At 44.8% G+C, this 18,541-nt stretch overlaps 1 protein-coding gene across 3 annotated transcripts in view; it reads right to left on the bottom strand.

The window, feature by feature from the left end:
* LOC127428329 (caM kinase-like vesicle-associated protein) overlaps positions 1 to 18,541 on the bottom strand; it is a 134,444-nt gene that overhangs the window by 96,160 nt on the left and 19,743 nt on the right. The window contains exons 1-2 of one of the 3 annotated variants that reach the window (XM_051676648.1): positions 8,208 to 8,357; positions 7,896 to 8,066 (exon numbers count right to left, since the gene is read on the bottom strand). The exons of 1 other annotated variant lie outside the window; for it this stretch is intronic. Coding sequence is in view for 1 of the 2 variants with exons in the window: in XM_051676647.1 (XP_051532607.1) it covers positions 652 to 732 (81 nt within the window). In the remaining variant the exon portion in view is untranslated. Of the gene's footprint in view, positions 1 to 651; positions 775 to 7,895; positions 8,067 to 8,207; positions 8,358 to 18,541 lie in introns of those variants that run through there. One more of the 3 variants, XM_051676647.1, reaches the window with a different exon arrangement.

The following is an 18,541-nucleotide window of genomic DNA, read 5'->3' as shown; positions in this document are numbered from 1 at the left end:
CGTGATCTATGGTGTCGAAGGCAGCACTAATGCTAAATGCAGCCGCGATCAGATGATAAGAGCAAGTCATTTGTAACTCTGATTAGTGCAGTCTCTGTACTTTGATGGGCCTAAATCCTGACTGAAATTGTTCATATATACTATTTCTCTGTGGAAATGAACATAGTTGGGAGGACACTACCTTTTCTAATATTTTCGACATAAACGGGAGAAATCAGTCTATCATCAAGGATCAAGCTGTGGCTTCTTAATAAGTTGTTTGATAACTGCTATTTTAAAGTTTCTTGGGACATGTCCTAAGGATTGCGATTAGTTAATAATATTAAGAAGAGGTTACAGGGATTAGCTCTTTTAAGAGCTTAGTTGGTATTTGTGCCAGCGGAGGCATGGTCGAGCATCCGTTGGGAGAGAGATAGCAGTAAGGGTGCATACACCTGAGCCAAATTATGACTAACACCTGTCTCTAATTGTAGTGAGATTGGGGAGAGCGGCATAACAGGACCATGCCAGCACCAGATCAAGAGAGAGAGACTGGCTCAAGAGCCTTGCTGTGAAGCTGATGTGTTAGTGTGAAGCTTATGAGTTAGTGTGAAGCTGATGTGTTATTGTGAAGCTGTAAACCAGAGAAGTGATCAATTAAAAGTTCCCTACCTGTGTTTGAAGAATCCAGTTCCCGGTGTCCTTCCTTGTTACACTGGTGCTGAAACCCGGGATCTGATTTGAAGACTGCATGCCCCATGGAGTTCTTCCTGCTGTCTGACATCATCAAGTCCCTCTCCAACCTACATAACACCCACCAACAGGCTCTACTTGAACTCCACCAGGATCAAGAATGGCACTTCCACGAGATCCTTAGAGTTCTGGCAGAGGACCGGCAGGTCATGCATTCCTGAACATGTTTGAGCGTACCGCTGAAATCTGGGGCTGGCCGCATGCTTAGTGGGTGGCCCGGCTCATCCCTCTGCTGTCCGGGGAAGCCCAGCTTGCAGCACAACAACTGCCAGTGGCTAATCTCCTGTTCTACAGCGAACTGAAGAAGACCATCCTGCAGCGGGTCGGCCAGAGCCCAGAGAAATACTGTAAACTGTTCTGCTCGATGGAGATGGAAGGGGCCGGTCACATGTTTGCCTTTTCTCAGCAGCTCCATGATGCCTGCCGGAAATGGCTGCATGCGGGGAACCACGACTTTGAGGGAGTGGTCAACCAGGTTGTGCTGGAATGGCTGATATGCCGACTTCCAGAAGGGATGGTGGAGTGGGTCCAGTGCCATCGCCCGGCATCGCTGGAGGAAGTGGTCCAGCTGGTGGAGGACCATATGGCGGCATGCCCAAGCTCAGAGGAGCACTCTCTCTCTCTCTCTCCCCTCCCCGTGTTTTCTCCCATCTCTTTCCACTCCCTCTCCCCTCTCACTCTGTCCTCTCTCCAGGCCCTGTTCCTACACCCCGGAGGCTTGGAAACCTACCGCCGAAGCCGCCTCCTCGCTTGTGCCGGTTTATCCCTTTCAGGGTCTACCCGCTCTCCCCCTCAGGTGAATGTACCCGCCCCCACAAGTGCGAGTGTAGCGCCTGGGCGGCCTGCTGCCGTTGCGGGGATCTGGAACACTTCCGGGATCAGTGTCCTGTGATGGAGCTGGGAAGTGTAGTCCGGATCCCCGACGCACCACAGGCTGCCCCCAATTGGTCTGGAGAGTACAGCATACTGGTAAGAATCAAGGGGAGTACACACTAAGCCTTGGTGGACACAGGTTGTAACCAGACCACTATCCACCAATGCTTGGTTCAACACGAGGCTTTGGGCACAACTAAAAGGGTGAGGGTGAAATGTGTACATGGGGATATTCACAACTACCCTGTGGTGACCCTTGTTATTAAATTTAGGGGAACAAAGCATAGAGTGGAGGCCACGTTTAGTTTCCACCTCACCCATCTGCTGATTTTGGGGACTAATTGGCCTGAATTCAGAAATGTATTAAAGGGAATTTGTGCGGATGGGTCCTGCACAAAAGCGATGAGATGTGAAATGTGTGATGCTCTGGCAGGGGAGGCGGAGCCGGGGCCGTCTTCATCAGCTCCACGTCAGGATGACGTGAGGGGGGAGAGACTGCAGCCCCTCCCATCCTCGGGGGGTTTCCCGAAGGGGATTTCCCTTTGGAGCAGTCACGAGAAGAAACCCTCAAGCACTCCTTTGACCAAGTGAGAGTGATTGATGGTCAACAACTCCAGCCGAATGTCGCACTTTCATATCCTTACTTCGCAATTATAAATGAGCGGTTGTATAGAGTGACGCAGGATGCTCAAACAAAGGAAGATACAACCCAGCTCTTAATACGGTGGAGCCATCGGGAAATGGTGTTCCAGGCGGCTCATTATAATCCCATGGCGGGTCATCTAGAGGAAAGAAAAACACTGAACCGCCTAATAGCCCATTTTTATTGGCCGGGCATTGGCAGCGATGTCCGCAGGTGGTGTGCGGCATGCCGCGAAAGTCAGCTGTTGAATCCACCTGCCACCCCAAAAGTGCCATTGTGCCCTCTTCTGCTGATCGAGGTCCCCTTCGAGAGAATTGGCATGGATCTCATCGGGCCATTAGAGCAATCAGCACGCAGACATCACTTTGTATTGGTCCTAGTGGACTATGCAACATGATATCTGGAAGCAGTGCCTCTGTGCAACATCTCAGCATGAAGTGTTGCAAAGGCACTCTTCAAAATAATCTCCCGGGGGGGATTCCGAAAGAAATCCTCACCGATCAGGGCACAACCTTTATGTCATGAACACTATGCGAGCTTTACGAATTATTGGGCATTAAATCGATCCACACCAACTTTTACCATCCACAAACCGATGGCCTGGTGGAACGGTTTAATAAAACCCTTAAAAACATGATTCGTAAGTTCGTGCATGAGGATGTTAGAAATTGGGACAAATGGCTTGATCCCCTGTTATTCACAGTACGAGAGGTCCCGCAAGCCTCCACTGGGTTTTCCCCATTCAAGCTGCTGTATGTGTGGCGCCCGCGTGGTGTGCTTGCTGTCATACGCGAAGCTTGGGAGAAGGGACCTTCAAACAGTAAGAATGAAGTTCAGTACGTTCTTGATCTTAGAGCAAAACTCCACACCTTGGGGCAACTAACACAGGAGAATTTGCTCCAAGCTCAAGAACGACAGAGCTGACTGTATAACAGGGGATCTTGGCTAAGGGAATTTGCACCGGGAGATAAGGTACTTGTATTACTCCCCACATCGAGTTCCAAATTACTCACCAAGTGGCAAGGACCCTTTGAGGTCACATGACAAGTGGGGGAACTCGATTATGAGGTAAAGTGAACTGATAGAGGGGGCACACATCAAATTTATCACCTCAACCTCCTGAAATTGTGGAGGGAGGCGGCCCCGGTGATGTTGGTTATGGTAGTTCCAGAGAGGGCGGAGCTTGGGCCAGAGGTAAACATAAAGAACAATCACATCACCCTGGTCACTTGCGGGGACCACCTCTCACCGTACCAACTTGCAGAGGTTGCCAAACTACAACAAGAATTCGCAGATGTGTTTTCCCCTCTACCGGGTCACACAAACCTCATCCAACACCACATCAAGACTGAGCCAGGGGTGGTGGTACGTACCTGTCCCTACCGATTGCCCGAACATAAAAAAAAATAGTTTGGGAAGAATTGGATGCAATGCTCGATATGGGAGTAATAGAGGAATCCCACAGTGACTGGTCCAGCTCGTTTGTTCTGGTGCCTAAGAGCGACGGGTCTGTACAGTTCTGTGTGGATTATAGAAAAGTCAATGCGGTGTCTAAATTTGATGCCTAAACAATGCCTCGTATTGAAGAGTTGCTCGATCGGTTGGGCACTGCTCGTTTTTACTTGACACACTGGATTTGACAAAGGCTTATTGGCAGATCCCCTTGTCACCAATTTCCTGTGAAAAAATGGCTTTCTCCACACCGTTCGGGTTACACCAATTTGTGACACTTCCATTCGGTTTGTTTGGGGCTCCGGCCACGTTTCAGCACCTCATGGACCAAATCCTCAGACCGCATTTGGCTTACGCCGCTGCCTATTTGGATGACATCATCATTTATAGCAATGATTGGTGGCAGCATATGCAGCATCTGAGGGTGGTTCTGAGGTCACTGATATGGATGGGGCTCACAACGAACCCTAAGAAGTGCGCGATTGGGTGGGTGGAGGTACGGTATCTGGGGTTCCACTTGGGCCACAGGTGCGTCCCCAAATCGACAAGATGGCAGCAATTGCGACCTGCCCAAGACCCAAGACCAAACAGGGGGTGAGACAGTTCCTGGGGCTGGCTGGCTATTATAGGAGATTTGTGCCTAACTATTTGGGCATCACCAGCCCGCTGACTGATCTCACTAAAAAGGGAGCTCCAGACCCAGTCCAGTGGACGGAGCAGTGCCAACAGGCATTTACGCAGGTTAAAGCCGCACTTTGCGGAGGGCCGCTTTTACATGCACCTAATTTCTCTCTCCCTTTTTTATTACAGACGGACGCTTCAGACTGGGGGCTGGGGGCCATACTCTTGCAGGTGGTGGAGGGGGAGAAGCGTCCAGTGCTGTATATCAGCCGCAAGTTCTCCTTGAGGGAAACAAAGTACAGCACCATGGAAAAGGAGTGTCTGGCCATCAAGTGTGTGGTCCTCACTCTCCGTTACTACCTGCTGGGGCGGGCCTTCACTCTCTGCTCAGATCATGCCCCACAACAATGGCTCCACTGCATGAAGGATACCAACGTGCAGAACACCTGCCCTTTAAATTCAAGGTGGTCCACAGACTGGGAGCGCAGATGGCTATCGCCGAGTTCCTATCCAGAAATGGGGGTGGAGTGGTAGGCAGTCCGGATGTCTCCCCAGCCTGAGTCAGGTGGTGGGGATATGTGGCGGGGGGGGGCGTGGTCGAGCATCCGTCAGGAGAGAGAGAGCGGTAAGGGTGCATACACCTGAGCCAAATTATGAATAACACCTGTCTCTAATTGTAGTGAGATTGGGGAGACCGGCATAAAAGGAACATGCCAGCACCAGATCGAGAGAGAGAGACTGGGTCGAGAGCCTTGCTGTGAAGCTGATGTGTTAGTGTGAAACTGATGAGTTAGTGTGAAGCTGATGTGTTATTGAAGCTGTAAACCAGAGAAGTGGTCAATTAAAAGTTCCCTACCTGTGTTTGAAGAATCCAGTTCCCAGAGTCCTTCCTTGTTGCAGTATTGGATCTAACATACATGTTTCGATAAGTTTTGCTAGCTGTTCATGTCTTATGACAGCGAAGGACTGAAACTGCTCGTGAGGAAAATGATAAGACACTGTTTTCTGAGGTACTGTGACAAACAACTGCATAATTCCAATTTTATTTCTGATTATTTCAATTTTATCTGTAAAGAAATTCATGAAGTCATTACTATTGTGTAGCGACAAAGTAGTAATGAATAAACACTTAGGATTGTTGTGGTTATTTTCTATGACTTTGCTAAAATATGCTGACCTGGCAGCTTTTAGTGCCTGTCTGTAGCTACAGACACTATCCTTCCATACACGCAAAATACCTCTCATTTTGTATTCTTCCACTTGCGCTCCATTTTCCGAGCTGTTCTCTTGAGAGTATGAGTGTGATCATTTTTTTCTTTAATTTTCTTTAATCTTTATCAAGAGTGCTAGAGAAGACTGTATTTATATTTTCTGTTATTACTTCAAGTTCTCAGACTTTTTGGCTTACTGAGTATATGAGATAAATCTGGAAGATTATTAGTGAAGCTGTCTTTAGTGGTCGAAGGAATAGTTCTACCTGAACGATAGCATGGTGTAGACTGAGTAACATTAGCTGATCGCAGCATATGAGAGACAAGATAATGATCTGAGATGTCCTCACTCTGCAGCAGAATTTTTATTGTATCAACATCAACTACATATGATAGAATGAAATCTAGCATATGACTATGGCAATGAGCTGGTCCTGTCACATTTTGTCTGACTCCAAGAGAGTTGAGAATATTGATAAATTCTAATCCCAATGTGTCATTTTCATTATCTATGTGAAAGTTGAAATCACCAGCAATTTAAGCTTTATCCACAGTAACTACTAGATCTGATAGAATATTTGCAAATTCACCATGGAAATCAAAATACAACCTGGGTGATCAATATACAGTAGCAAGGGTAAAAGATGACAGAGATTTTTTATTTGTATCTGACTTTGTCACATTAAGCATTATTAGTTCAAAAGACTTAAATTTATATCCTGTCCTCTGAGTAACACCAAAAATTTCAATGTAAATTGCAGCAGCACCTCCTCCTCGAACTTTCATACGAGACTCATCTTTATAGCAATAACCTGGGGGATTAGATTAATTTAAACGAATATATTCATCTGGTTTAAGCCAGGTTTCAGTTAAACAGAGTGCATCCAAATTATGATCTCTATGATTTAATTTACAACTAGTGCTTTGGTTGAAAGAGATCTAATGTTTAGTAGACCTACCTTTATATGATGTTTATCTTCAATTTATCTTTTTTCTACTCTATATTCTACTCTACTATTCTATTGTAGGTGCTACTGGGTGTTTAAATCAGTTTTACTATCAGAAATAATGAATAATTAATTGTTATTAATTATGGAATAATCAAATAACAATTAAATAATTAAATAGTAATTAAATAGAATTTAACTCATTAAATTCTATTCTCGGGGCACCACTCTTTGAAAAGAGAAAAATGATAGCAAGTTACTGATTGAGTCTCATAAAACAAAATCTACCCTGTAGGTTGAGTATCTTAATTGTTAATCAAAATAATCAAAAAGGGGAAAAACTAGTTAAATTATTGATATACAAATCTAATAGTAATCTAGTTACAGTTAGTTTCTAACACCAATAAAATAACCGTACTCTGAGGTAACTTGGGAGTTTTTCACGTGGCAGAGGTTGGCTTCAACACAACATTCAAACAAAAACAAACAGGAGTACTTATTATAATATAACAAGATTTATTATAATCAAGCAGTAGTGAACACAGCCAATACTATCCAAATATAATCCAAAAATAAATCAAGGAAATCCTAAACTAACAGTGGAGCTATATGCTAGTGTGTGTGTGTGTGTGTGTGTGTGTGTGTGTGTGTGTGTGTGTGTGTGTGTCCAGACGTAGTAATAAAGGAATCAAAATGGAGGATCAGGTTCAAAATGGAGGGTTAAATCCAAAATGGAGCTGATACCACGTGAGGGTGGAAATGAGCGGACACACAAAGGAACTGACGAAACAGGCGGGAGAATTTGGTTCACCAGCCAGTGAACACAGCCAATACTATCCGAATATAATCCAAAAATAAATCAAGGAAATCCTAAACTAACAGGGGAGCTATATGCTAGTGTGTGTGTGTGAGTGTGTGTGTGTGTGTGTGTGTGTGTGTCCAGATGCGGTAACAAAGGAATCAAAATGGAGGATCAGGTTCAAAATGGAGGGTTAGATCCAAATTGGAGCTGATACCACGTGAGGGTGGAAATGAGCGGACACACAAAGGAACTGACGAAACAGGCGGGAGAATTTGGTTCACCAGCCTGAGTCGAACACAAACCGCGGCGCCGCTCACTCAATGAATATCAGTGAGAGAGAGAGAATGAGAGCGAGAGAGAGAGGAAAAGTGCACACAGTTTAATTAAGGGTAACCGCTCGTAACAGCGGGACTGAATTACTACTTCAGATCACTCAACAAAACAAACGTAACCCCAAAAGACACTAAAACAAATCTCCCAACTCGAAACAGCGACAGAGTTTAACATACAAATATACTCAAAACATCAGCGTTTAGAATCAAAAATACGATTTAGTTTCACAAGAAAAAAAATCACAGTTTCTAAACTAAATCTGCCCATATATCAAACCTTACTTGGGAAATCCTGTGTGATTTCAGTAGGGTTGTCCGTGGAATTCCTGTTGCATTGAGCGGTCAGGAGAAATGGTCTGGATGGTCCCTTGTCTTACGCTCGTCAGCGAAAAGACGCGTCTCTGCTTTATTCTTCGGATCCAGCGATGGAGAAGAATGCAGAAAGTAGTCAACCTTGAATGAAAAAGAGGGAGAAGGGAAACTGGTCGCCTTTCCGTTTTTCAAAATAAATTCACTGTTGCTTTACAGTGAAACTGAACCGGTTGATATAAGTATACTATAAGACTTGAACAAAGCTAATTAATCTTACTTTACCGTGGCCAAATGGTGAGGTTAGAAAAACTCAGTCCAAAACGGAGGGAAAACTCCTTCAGTACGTGCACAGTACAGATGTCCCTTAACAGCCAGGCAGAGCTTAGCACAGAGAGGCCGAACTTCATCTGTCCGCTGGTTTTATTTACGTCATCGGTCATAGGCCGCTTTCGACCAGTGGTGTTTGAGACTGGGTCCATGGGCGGGACTTCACATCCAGTTGTGAATTTGTGAAGGATCCTGGGAAACTGAGTTCAATGTCTCTCCTTTGATCATAGAACAAAGGGCCATGCGGTCTCTGCTGCCATTTTGAGTGGGCCAAGGCCCTACACTATTCATATATTATTCACATTTTTTGTTTAGTTGAGCAAAGCCTTACTTCCATCTCTCAGTACAAAGAGAGAGAGAGAGAGAGAGAGAGAGAGAGAGAGAGAGAGAGAGACTTGACTTGAACCTTTCTGTAATAACAAAGATTTAAAACATTGATTAGATAAAAATATTAATAACATGTTCAAAGCACAACACAATAAAAGGGGGTGAAAAAGATTCCATCTATGCACACACTCAAACTTTTATGAAGCTTGCATTAAACATAGATTTGTACAAGACCATCATACAATTTGATAAACTCCCACTTACATTTAAAAGTTTCCATATCCTTTATTAGATCATAAAAAGCATATTCTATTTTTAATCAAGATTTAATTAGCCCTTTATAAATTGATACAACATCAGCGGACCCTATATTTGTCACTTTGCCTTTACATGAGAGCCACATTGCCAGTTTTGCTTGTCCAAATAAATAATTTAATAAAACATGAACGTCCCCTTTAATAAAAGCATACTTAGAACAGAAAATAAAGATTATGGGTGAAAACACCACTCATAACCTTTCAAACCACTCTTCTAGTTTTTGAAACAAAGGTACCAATCTCTCACAATTGAGAAACAAATGAAACACTGTTTCCTATTCATAAAAAAAAGGACACCGCTCCCCTACTTGTGGATCAAGGTGTGCTCTGTATCTGTTTGTAGCTATTATACCATGCACAATCTGCCAGTGCAGGTCACCAGACCTTTTCTCAATGGGGGGCTTGTACAAGGTCCTCCAGCTACATTTAGGGGAAGCACCTAAACCAAAAATCACTTGCCACTTCTATTCTTTTATCTTCTCCAGTTCATGAAGTTATAACACATATTGTTATGTGAGTGCTTTTTTTCCCTGTATCACTAAAAAGATCCAGTTTGGGTGTTCTGAAGGTAAGCAATCATCCCCTCTTTTCTTGCCATTCAGCAACATGTGTTTTGAAAAACAGTTTATAGTCAGAAGGTAAAAATTAAAAAACTGGAATCCCTCTTTACCATCCAAAATGATCTGAAGCCTAGATTAGAATCTGAAGTCTACAAGTCTAGAAATTCTCTGCAAATATCCATCCACCCACCCACTAACTTTAGATGTCCTACTTTAGTTATGCCAGCAGACCATAGAGCCTTCTTCAGGGATGCAGAATGTAACAAATAAAAGTAAATTTCAGGATTACATAGCAAAGGCTCTTCCTTAAGCCACCAACCCTTAATGCCATTTTGCGCTCTAGAAATGCAGAAGACTCTCCAAGCTCTCAACATCGACCTATAGAAAGAAGTCAAACCAGTTAAGTCCAGGTTTTCACAGTTCATACGGAAAAGATGGCGGTCCATTCCCATTCTTCCCACTCTTTTCAAGAGGGCACAGGCTAGCTTAGACCAGCTCACATTCTCCCCATAGAGGAGTCTCTGAGCTGTCTGAAAGCCATTATTCTGCTCCTAATGTCCACCAAACCTTGGACTCCTTCTTGTCCGGGAAGATATAACACGGATGCTTTCAACCAGTGTTGTCCAGACCAAAATAAATTTACTAGATGATGCTGAATATCCTTCAACAGACCTTCAGGAGGTTCAAGAATTGCCATTTTATGCCATAGTGATGATTCTACGAGGTTGTTACAAACCAAGACCCTCCCCCTGTAGGATAGCTGGGGTAGCAGCCATTGCCAGCGAGACAACCGAGTAAATACCTTCTCCACTACACTCCCAGTTCTGTTTGGTATATTCTTCTTTTCCTAAAAATACCCTCAGATTCTTAAATCCAGTTCTTCTCGACTGCAGATCATTTGGAAGTAAGGGTCCATTATCATCTGAACCACATCAAAGAGCATCACTTTTTACCCAATTTACCTTTGCAGATGAAGCCTTTCTATAACATTCTAAAGTGTCTTTCAATAGCTGAACGTCTCTGTCATTTCTGATAATAACTGTTACATCATTTATACACTGACTTGAAGTTAAACCATTTACCTGCAGACCCGTCTCTTCGTAATTTACAAAGAAGGGGTTCAATAACTATACTATAAAGTTGTGCAGAAAGTGGAAAACCCTGCCTTATACCCCTTTGTACTTTAACAGGAACACTAAGACCACCTGCCATTTTCACCATACGTGTTGCATCAGTATACATAATTCTAACCACTGAAATAAACTTTTCTCTAAAACCAAAAGCTTTTAGGGTTTAAAAAAGAATGTTGTGGTCGATTTTGTCAAAAGCCTTTTCCTGGTCCAACGATAAAATACCTATTTTAATATTATTACTGAAGGCAAGATCACATACTAAATGCAAGTTGTCTCTAATGGATCTGTCTTTTATGCAGTATGATTGGTCTTTGTGTATAATCTCATGTAACACAGCATTTAATCTGTTGGCAAGGCATTTGGGTTAAACAGGGAAGATCCTGTAAAAGTTCATCTCTGCTCATTTGTGTTCTCAGTAGAATATAATTGTGAATATAAGTCCACAGCTATTCTTCTCATTTCCACAGGATCCGTAATATCATGTCCATTGCTGTTTTTCAAGCTGTACATCTGTTTTTCCTGTGCAATTTTACATTCCAGTTTTGTTAATTTATTTTTTTAAAGGAAGTAGGACCATCCATATCTCTTATTGATATAAACCTACTTCTCACAAGAGCACTTTGACCATTTCATTTAAAATGGAATTCAACTTATGTTTCTTTTCAGTCCACATTTTTTTGTTGATCATTAGAAATATATGTCATCATATCCTTATCAATAACAAGAATTTCATTCTCAAGCCTCTCCAAGGTCCGTTTCAAACAAACAGTTGGATAGGGAGCATACTGCTAACAAAATTCTTTGATATGCATTTTTCCAATGCTCCACCACTGAATAATATTATCAAACCTACTCTTCTCATCATTCCAGTTCTCCCAAAAAGTGTTTAATATATATATATATACATAAAAGTCACTTTCAGTAGCTTTTGACAATTCAGACACATCTGACAATTGCTCATCATCATACTTTCATCAGTACATTGGGATACAATATCCAGCTCATCACCTAGGCCATCCTCTACTGTCTCTGCTGTTTCTCCAACCTCAGTCACTTTCTCAATATCATCCACTTTCACACTTTCGACAGTAACATCACTTACATTCCTATCAACAATACAACTGCATCCAGGTTATTCATCTCGCTTTGTGTTATAATTTCCACTCACCTCAGTTTGCTCGTTTACCTCCTTTGAAGTCCCTTCAGCCTTCCCATTTGAACTCTGTGGTGATTCCCTTGTCTCAGAATTAGAGTTGTTGTTGTTTTCCTCACTTTCAGATGTTGACACAAATGGCTGTCGACTATTAGTTCCATTTTTGTGCAGACATGAGAAGCGTTTGTGTCCTAAATCTCTGCATTCAAAGCATTGTAGGCTCTCGGTGCTCATGTAGACCATGCATGTATTCTATCCATGACTGACACGGAAAGAAACTTCCAAAGATCACTCAGGTGAAGTCAGAAACATAAACACTTGCCTTCTGAATGAAAGTATGTGCACTTAGTATGTCCTCTTGCCACGTCTCCTCATTTAGTCCTTGTTACATTCGCGGTCGGCACTGACGGCCATGGAGGCTGTTCCCCTGTCGCTTCCAGCGTTCCTGGTCACGGAGGCCATTCCCCAGTCGCTGCCAGCACTCACGGCCATGGAGGCCATTCCCCAGTCGCTGCCAGTGTTCCCAGCCATGGAGGCCTTTCCCCAGTCGCTGCCCGACCACAGCCTAACCAGTTCCCCGTGGTCATCGAGTCTGTTCAGTTTTCCGAGACTGTCGATGAGCCTGTTCTCTGTGGCCATCGATGAGCCTGTCCTGTTCCCAGTGGCTGTCGATGAGCCTGTCCAGTTCCCTGAGGCTGTCAACAAATCTGTCCAGTTCCCCGTGGCCATCAACAAGTCTATCCAGTCCCCTGTGACCATCGACGATCCTGTCCAGCCCCTGGTGACCTTCAATGAGCCTGTTCAGTCCCTTGTGACCATCGACTATCCTGTCCAGTCCCTAGTGGCTGTTGACCAGCCTTTTGCTCAGTCCAGTGTCCAGCACCCATCAGACACCAACTACCAGGTTGTTACTCATCCCATTAACCAGCACCCATCAGACACCAGCGACCAGTCTGTTTCTCAGTCCAGTGGCCAACACCCATCAGACACCAGCTACCAGTCTGTTACACAGCCCAGTAACAAGCACTCATCAGACACCAGCTACCATTCTGTTGCTCAACCCAGTTGCCAGCACCCGTCAGACACCAGCCTGTTGTTCAGACCTGTGATGTCCCTGCCCAGTCTGACCAGCCCTCTGCAGTCCTCACTCAGTCTGACCAAGTCTTGTCCCCAACGGTCGTCGAACTGTCTGTCCCAGTCCTGTCCCCTACGAATGCCTTGGTCTCCGGGTTCCCCTCCGGTTCGTCCCAGGCCTCCCGGTCCATCCAGACCTCTGGGTCCTTCTCCAGCTCTGCACTAACCTCCCAGTCCATCTAGGCCTCCTCTTCCTCCAGCTCCACCATAGCCTTCTGCTCCGCCCTGGCCCATATCATCCCCCTGGTCTCCCACACTCACCCTCACTGGTCTGTCATCTATCCCTCGGCCTGGCCTGTCTAGTTTGAACACCAGGTGGCAACCGTGGGGGTGGGGGGTGGTACTGTCATGACCTCGGTCTGACAGCCCTCTCCTTCTTGTTATCTGTTAATGTGTTGATTTCTGTTTTGTGTTTGAGTGCATGGCTCTGTTGTGTTTTTTCTGCCATGCGCTCTTATGACCCTGCCCGCTTGTTTCCTGCAAGCATTCCTGCGTTTGGGTCCTCCTTCCTGCTAGAACTCCTGACACCTGCATCCATTGCGTAAGGAAAGAGGTGACATTCCTTGTACGGGAGCAGATGCCATACTGGCTAAACTCACCGAAATCAGATTTACAAATGTCTTTCCCTAAAATATATTAGATTGACTTATGAGGGAAAAACAAATGAAAAAGAGTTTAAAGAATTCCAGAAAAACACAAAGGTTTTCAGCACTCGATCTCAACAATTCACCCAACTCTCAACAAAACCCACTCCCAGCAGGCAACACACACCCAGAGAGAGAGAGAGAGAGAGAGAGAGAGAGAGAGAGAGAGAGAGAGAGAGAAGATTTAGAGAAGTCAGTCTATGCTAACAACTTCCTCTTCAAAATTAACTCTTCATTGTGGCAACAGATGTGGGCTCCATTTGTGACAGGAAACAACTCCCAAACAATCACTGTTTTTAAAACTGATTTTGCACTGATGCATTTTGCACTACAAGCTGAGACCGATAAAGATTCTAAACACGCAATAAAAGGCAAAAGCAGTCCATTATCAGAATGGAACAGTAATGCCTGCGGAGTAATAGTCCTCTTTCACATTTTGAAGAAGTCAGTTTGATTGGCTGTGTGATGGAGAGTGCAATAAAGGATTGTGAGAATAAATTGACTGTTAGCATCAACATTGAATGTTTGGCAGAAACAGTTTCAATGTCACATTAACATCTATACAAATGTATTATTGCCAAATGACTTGTTGCCTGCTTGCTATAATGGACATCTTGTAAGACTTGTTTTGAAGCAATTTCACCCATGATGGTTGGTAATAGGTCATTTTCTACATTAAATCCACACTTTTGAAAGCAAAGCATTGGTAGAAAAATGTTGCAGCATAGTTCAAAATAAAGTCTGGTTGAACCCAGTTGATATCTGAGTTGAAACTGGGACTGGATTTAATCAGGATGGTAGACAAAAGGTTTGAAACATGGCATCTATGTAGAAAGCCAGTTCCCTTCATAAAGCCACAGCACTCTGTTAATATAATGAATAAAGAGGCAAGATCCATTTATAAAACATATGGATAGAGAAAGGTGAATCAGAACTCCTGCAGGGTTAGGTTCCCTTTAGAAATACCACTTACTGTAAGCAATCAAGATAGTACAATTTATGCTTTAATGTAAAATTTGCTTTCAATGTTTGGTTTACGATTGAGAACAACAGTAGATATTTTTCCAGGGTTTTGCTATTACAATTTGGCAATCCACGCCACATTTGCCTGTAGAACACCCTGTTGTCCTAAAGAAAAACAGGCCAGGAATCAGATTCGTTTGATAACTGGCAGTGGTTTTAATTAAGGGTTTGTTGGCCTTTTCCTTTCAAAAGGAGATGAGGGCACCATCTACTATTTTTCCAGTTTAATCTTGAAAGCACTGCCTTGAAGCTTGCATTCTGATTTCTCTTTAAGTTGTAGAAATCAGTCTTCTACCAGAAGAGCACAGCGGGTAGAGATGAACAACTCATTAAGGATCGGTCTGTCTCAGCAATATGTATCAATGAACAGAATTCCACTGCATGCCAAATGCTTCTGGAGTCTTTGGTGTCCAGTCACAAGGGGTAGTTAACGCTGAACTCATGTACAGTATGCTATGGAAATCAGAACTTAAAATGGAAATTTGGATTATTACTGGATTTGTAAAACTTCTGCAAGGATCTCTGATGTTTAATCAAACAAGAATTAGCCACATTAGCTTTGCAGAGCAGAGGAAGACTCATTAACATTTTCAGATTTTAACCTTGGCCAGACAAAATAATAATACACATATAAAATCAGTTTCAAATGTAATGTAATTTATTGCTAGACAGCAAAAAATAAACAGTATAATATAAAAAACGTTTACTTCAAGGGAAAAATGTAAGCTGTAAATTAATTTTGAAGGAGAAAGTTCCCATCTTATGCAAATGTTGCCTCACAAGCACAAAATGTTCCTTTGTTAAAGGTCTTAAGAGGTATGGATTTTTTTTTTCTTTCATAAAAATATATAATATTGCTTGTTCTCTGGAGCAATGAAATGTGACACTTTGCTTTATCAACAGATCTGCTAACAAAGAGCATGTTAATAATGTTATAAAGACAATGTCATTTTCTCTTGTTATCAAACTACAAAACAAAAATGAGCCCAACTCCTCTGGGAAAATGTCTTTGTCTCCCAAAGTGAGAAGATGGCATTTCATACTAAATCTCAGAAACATTACGACTTTGAATGGGGAAAAAATGAGCATCTGCCAATCTATGTGGGATCCACAAGGAAACAAATATACAATAAATAAATAAACAAATAAATAAATGAGAAAAAAAAGTGATGCAAAAGACCCAAGAATAAATAAAGAGGTCAGCAGGAACACGTTCAAAGAGACCGTCTCGGTTACTGTCATAACTTCCGTTCCCTGATGGAGGGAACGAGATGTTGTGTCGATGTAGTGACACTAGGGGTCGATCTTGAGAGCCCGAGACACCTTCAGATCTTTGAGAAAAGACCAATGAGAATTGGCAAGTAAAATTTGCATGCCACTCCCCCTGACATATGGGTATAAAAGGGAGGCTGGAATGCGGATTCATTCAGGTTTTTGCACTGAGGAGCCGAGATAAGGTCCTGGCCATTTCAGCGGTGTAGTTCAGCCTGTGGCAAGAGGAACACAACGTCTCGTTCCCTCCATCAGGGAACGGAGGTTATGACAGTAACCGAGACATTCCCCTTCTGTCACTCACTCGACGTTGTGTCGATGTAGTTACACTAGGGGTCCCTATATGAAACACCACAATGGCTGAACTGTGTTACGTGAACTGCCAATGCAGGTGTAGGCAAGCTACTGTGAGCGTAGGAACAGATGCACTCGGACTGCACATAACCTCCCCAGACGCCCCAAAACATCATGTAATTCCCAACAACCCTGAGGCGGGAAGGAGATGTATCTAGTATGGGAGCAGGCCGCGCCAGCCGCAGCCTTTTCTCTCTAAGTTTTTCTCTCCACAGAAAATTAGATTCGGCTGGGGCCTCATAAAATGCGCCGGGGAAGGCGTTCTTTTCCGTTCCTATTCTTTCAGGGGGAAAAGACCCCATGGAGGCCACACCCTGCCCTGAAGGGGAGGGTAAAAAAGTGTCAATTACGTCATATGGGCCTAAGGCTGCACATGGAAGAGGCGCGGCAGTAGGTCCTGCCCTTCATAGGGGAGGAGCTCTACAAACGCAGTGACTGGGGCAGAGAGGGCTCTGCCAAGGGAGATGCTGGTCTACTGAAAAAGGGAGACCGTACCACGGAAGATACATCACAGAAGGTTACCGGGGTAACTGAGACCTGTGGAGCACTTACCCCAGTACAGGGCATGTTAGCACACGTACTGGGTCTGACTACGAATTCCTCCGCTGAATTCGTGAGCCAGAGGGCTAGGAGGAAGGACATCCAGGGTTCACAGGTCGTGAACACGCATGGGAAAGAAGAGCGCATGGCTTCACCTTGTGAAGGGGAAAGGCGCTATACACAAGTGGTACACCTGGCCAGTTGCCCCGCGTAATGAAACTTACCTGTTCTTACCTGAAAGAACACAGGACGAAACCGGCTCAACCCGGAGATTGTAAAATCTCCCGAAGGTATTGGGTGTTGCCCATCCCGCTGCTCTACAGATGTCTGCTAGAGAGGTGCCATTGGCCAGTACCCACGAAGATTCCACACTCCTTGTGGAGTGTGCTTGAACCCACAAGGGGGCAGGCACGGACTGGGTCTGGTAGGCCAAAATGATGGCATCCACAATCCAGTGGGCAAGCCTCTGTTTGGAGACAGCGTTCCCTTTCCGCTGTCCGCTGAAGCAGACAAAGAGCTGCTCAGAGCGTCTAAAGCTCTGCGTGCAATCCAAATAGATGCGCAAAGCACGCAATGATAAGGCTGGGTCTGCCTCCTCCAGGGGCAGCGCTTGCAGGCTCACCACCTGATCCCTAAAAGGGAACCTTGGGCACATAGTCCGGTCGGGGTCTCAGGATCACGCGAGAGTCTTCCGGACCGAACTCTAGGCATTCTTTGCTGACAGAGAATGCTTGCAGGTCCCCGACCCTCTTGATGGAAGTGAGAGTGGTCAGGAGGGCGGTCTTCAATGAGATGGCCTTTAACTCGACTGACTCTAGGAGCTTGAACGGGGCTCTCCGTAGGCCTAAAAGGACCACGGAGAGGTCCCATGAGGGAAAGAGGCACGGCCTAGGAGGGTTCAACCTCCTGGCGCCTCTCAAGAATCTGATTATCAGGTCGTGCTTACCGAGACACTTACCTACAACAATGTTGTGGTGTGCTGCTATAGCAGATACATAGACCTTGAGAGTGGAGGGGGACAGCCGCCCGTCCAACTTCTCTTGCAGGAAGGATAGCACTGACCCGACTGTGCACCTCTGGGGGTCTTCGCTAAGGGAAGAACACCACTTAGCGAAGATATGCCACTTCAGGGAATACAGCTGCCTTGTAGAAGGAGCTCTGCCCTGAGTGATCGTGTTAACCACTGCGGGCGGTAGAAGAGTTAGGTCTTCCGAGTCCCATCCAGGGACCAGACATGGAGATTACAGAGGTCTGGGCGTGGGTGCCAGAGGGTGCCCCGTCCCTGAGAAAGAAGGTCCTTCCTCAGGGGAATTTGCCAGGGAGGTGCAGTCATGAGGGGTGTGAGGTCCAAGAACCAGGTCTGTGGGCCAATACGGAGCCACGAGAATGACCCGCTCCTCATCCTCCCTAACCTTGGGAGTCGACACGCCACTGTTGTCGTGTTGTCTGTCTGGACCAACATGTGCTTGCCCTGGATCAATGACAATAGCTTCCGCAGGGTGAGCTGTACTGCCGGCAACTCGAGGCAGTTGATGTGCCAACACAGGCGAGGTCCTGTCCAGGAGCCAGCAGCTGCGTGCTTGTTGAACATGGCACCCCAGCCTGTCTTGGAGCATGACGCACCTGGACCTAGAGCCATGCAATATGTGCCGCAGTGCCATGTGTACTTCGGGACTCGGGTCTGGAGCCAGTGCTGTAGCGGTCTCATATGCATCAACCCGAGTGCCATGACCACCGCTGAGGATGCCATATGCCCCAGGAGCCTCTGAAAGTACTTCAGTGGGACCAAAATTTCCCACCTGGATAAGTTCAGGCAGTTCAGCACCGACTGC

Source organism: Myxocyprinus asiaticus, chromosome 37 (genome assembly GCF_019703515.2).
Source record: "Myxocyprinus asiaticus isolate MX2 ecotype Aquarium Trade chromosome 37, UBuf_Myxa_2, whole genome shotgun sequence".
NCBI classification, from domain to species: domain Eukaryota; kingdom Metazoa; phylum Chordata; class Actinopteri; order Cypriniformes; family Catostomidae; genus Myxocyprinus; species Myxocyprinus asiaticus.
The sequence above is the reverse complement of the archived record's forward strand: the minus strand, read 5'-3'. Positions and strand labels throughout refer to the sequence as shown.